The 2,880-nt window shown below is 54.8% G+C and overlaps 1 protein-coding gene across 1 annotated transcript in view; it reads right to left on the bottom strand.

The window, feature by feature from the left end:
- The window catches only part of LOC107125902 (uncharacterized protein K02A2.6-like), a 4,159-nt gene extending 2,023 nt beyond the window's left edge, over positions 1 to 2,136 (bottom strand). The window contains exons 1-2 of the mRNA XM_015429357.1: positions 859 to 2,136; positions 39 to 737 (exon numbers count right to left, since the gene is read on the bottom strand). Coding sequence (XP_015284843.1) covers positions 39 to 737; positions 859 to 2,136 — 1,977 coding nt within the window. The remainder of the gene's footprint in view (positions 1 to 38; positions 738 to 858) is intronic.
- Positions 2,137 to 2,880: the final 744 nt, after the last annotated feature.

Genomic DNA, 2,880 nt, shown 5'->3' with positions numbered 1-2,880 from the left:
TCAGGCCTAGCCTGCTGACACGGCTCACACACCCGAACCCAGTCTTCTATTTCGGCATCCAGCCTGGGCCACCACACATAGCCGCGGGCCAGTGCCTTCATGTGGACCATGCCTGGATGGCCCTCATGAAGCGATTTCAGCACTTTCTGATGTAGGGATTTGGGCACCACCACCCTGTTCCCCCATAACAGACAGCCTTTTGAAACAGATAACTCATTTTGGCGCGCTTTGAAATTTCGAAATTCCGGCTCCACAGCTCCCAACGGCCACCCCCTCCAAACCCAGTTTAAAACTCTGGAGAGTACAGTGTCCTTAGCCGACGCAGCGGCAATGTCTCTTGCTGTAACAGGAGCCTGTGGAAGCTCCTCGAGGGCCAAAACGGAGCACGCTGGTGCTGGATCCAAATCCCGGCCGGGCAGAGGGCAGCGACTTAAAGTGTCCGCGTGTCCGATGGCCTTACCCGGTCGGTGCTCCAAGTCGTAGTCATACGCTGACAAGAACAGGGCCCAACGGAGCATACGGGCCGACATAATGTTCGGGAGTTGCCGGTCCGGGGCAAAGATCCCGAGTAACGGTTTGTGGTCCGTTACTAGCAGGAAATGTCGGCCGTACAAAAAGTCATGAAATTTCTTCACTGCCGATACCAGCGCCAGTCCCTCTTTATCAATTTGTGCATAGTTTTTTTCGGCATCGGTCAGTGATTTTGAGTAGAACGCGACGGGAGCTTCCCGTCCGTCCTCCATTACGTGGCTCAGAACGGCCCCCACTCCAAATGGGGAGGCGTCCGCCACCAATACCAACAGTTTCGTATCATTTAGAGTAGAACGCGACGGGAGCTTCCCGTTCGTCCTCCATTACGTGGCTCAGGACGGCCCCCACTCCAAATGGGGAGGCGTCCGCCGCCAATACCAACAGTTTCGTATCATCGTAGTGTGTCAAAACAGCATTAGATGACAGTAAAGCTTTCACACTTTCAAACGCCCCTTGTTGCTCGGCACCCCACCGCAATTTTGCGTCCTTGTGTAGGAGTGCATGCAATGGAGCCGCTACCGACGCCTTGTGTGGAAGGAAGGCGTGGTAAAAATTGAGCAGCCCCAGGAATGATTGCAGCTCTTTTTTATTCTTAGGGCTTGAGGCACTACGAATGGCCCGCACCTTGTCATCGGTGGAGTGCACTCCATCTTGGTCAATCCTGAAACCTAGGAATTCCACGCTAGGAACCCCAATCAGACATTTTGACTGCTTTACCTTTAACCCAGCCTTACTGAAGCGCTTGAGCACTTCTCTGACTCTGCGCAAGAGTTCTTCATCAGACCTCCCAGCAATAAGAACGTCGTCGAAATAGTGGACCGTTCCTGGCACCCCTCTCAGTAACCCTTCCATGAGTCCCTGGAAAATCCCGGGGGCAACATTTACTCCAAACTGAAGTCTATTTACTCTGAAAGCCCCCCTGTGAGTTACTATCGTTTGTGCTTCAGCAGCTTCCTTAGTCACTGGGAGCTGCTGATAAGCCTGGGCAAGGTCAAATTTTGCGAACACCTTCCCCCCTCCCAATGAAGCCAAAACATGGCTAATCACCGGTACAGGGTATGAGTGCTGCTGTAATGCTCGATTTATTGTGCATTTATAGTCAGCACATATACGCACTGATCCGTCCGGTTTAACTGGGGTTACAATAGGTGTTTCCCATTTGCTGAATGGGACTGGCTCTAACACCCCCTGCTCAATGAGCTTGTCTAGCTCAGCTTCAATTTTCGGTTTTAGCGGGATAGGAACCTTCCTATATTTGAGGCGCACTGGCGTCACCGCGGGATCAAGTTCAAACGACACTGGGGGCCCCTTATATCTTCCAAGACCACCCCCGAACACATCAGCAAATTCACTGTACAGTACAGCCCATTTAGTTGGTTCCACTTTGTTCACACCAGTAATGCCAATACTAAGGGGTTCAAACCAATCAAGGCCCAAAAGGTTAACTCGGTTACCCTCTGCCACAAGCAAAGACAGTTGAGCACATTTCCCCTTATACTCTACCGCAAACGTATCCCTCCCGGCCAGAGGTATGCGCTTGCCCTGAAAATCAGACACTTGTGTGTCTGCCGGCTTCAGCCGCCGTCGGCTCCTGGTGGGGAACATCCTCTGCTACGCATGGGACGACAGGACGGTCACGGACGATCCTGAATCCACCTCCATGCTGCACGGCACTCCGTCGAGGTGGACGGTCACCTGTATCTTGCTGGCCCCTCCAACGCGTCGCACAGATGGCTGCGAAGTCACGCTGGAGGTCATCGGGCAGCTGGCCTCGCGTTGCGCTGCTCAGGGACGTTGGTTCCTGGGCGAAGACCGTCGAGGAGACGCCTTGGATGCTCTGCAGGTACGGGCGATGTGGCCTCGCTTGCCACACTTCCGGCAATCCACGTCCCGAGTCCAGCAGCTCTCCCTTGGGTGCTTCCCGCCACAACCGGTGCAGCTTGGCTTGGATGCAGTCTTCGGTGGGGTCCGCTTGTCCGCTTGCTTGCCGACGACGCAGATGTCCTCATGCGCATCTCCGCCTTCAATGTCGGCCCCCTGGTGGTGGACACGCAGCTTGGTGGAGGCTAAACGCTGTCGCACCTCGGTGGAGGCTAAACGCTGTCGCACCTCTCGCGTTGATTTGTCAGCGGCTTCAGCGGCGACGGCCTCTGCATAGGCATCGGCCCACGTTAGGGTCTTCTTTGCGAATAATCGCTGCTGCAATCGTTCATCTCGCATGCCGCAAACCAGCCGGTCTCGGAGGGCCTCCTCCACGTTGGTAAAGCTGCAAGGCCTTGCAGCTTTACGCAGAGCCCCCACGAACTCTGCCACGGTCTCGTTCGACGACTGGCTTCTCTTATAGAACAC

This window comes from Gekko japonicus, unplaced genomic scaffold, assembly GCF_001447785.1.
Source record: "Gekko japonicus isolate JY-2015 unplaced genomic scaffold, Gekko_japonicus_V1.1 scaffold12, whole genome shotgun sequence".
In the NCBI taxonomy this organism is placed as follows: domain Eukaryota; kingdom Metazoa; phylum Chordata; class Lepidosauria; order Squamata; family Gekkonidae; genus Gekko; species Gekko japonicus.
Note: the sequence above shows the minus strand (reverse complement) of the source record. Positions and strands in the feature narration are given on the sequence as shown.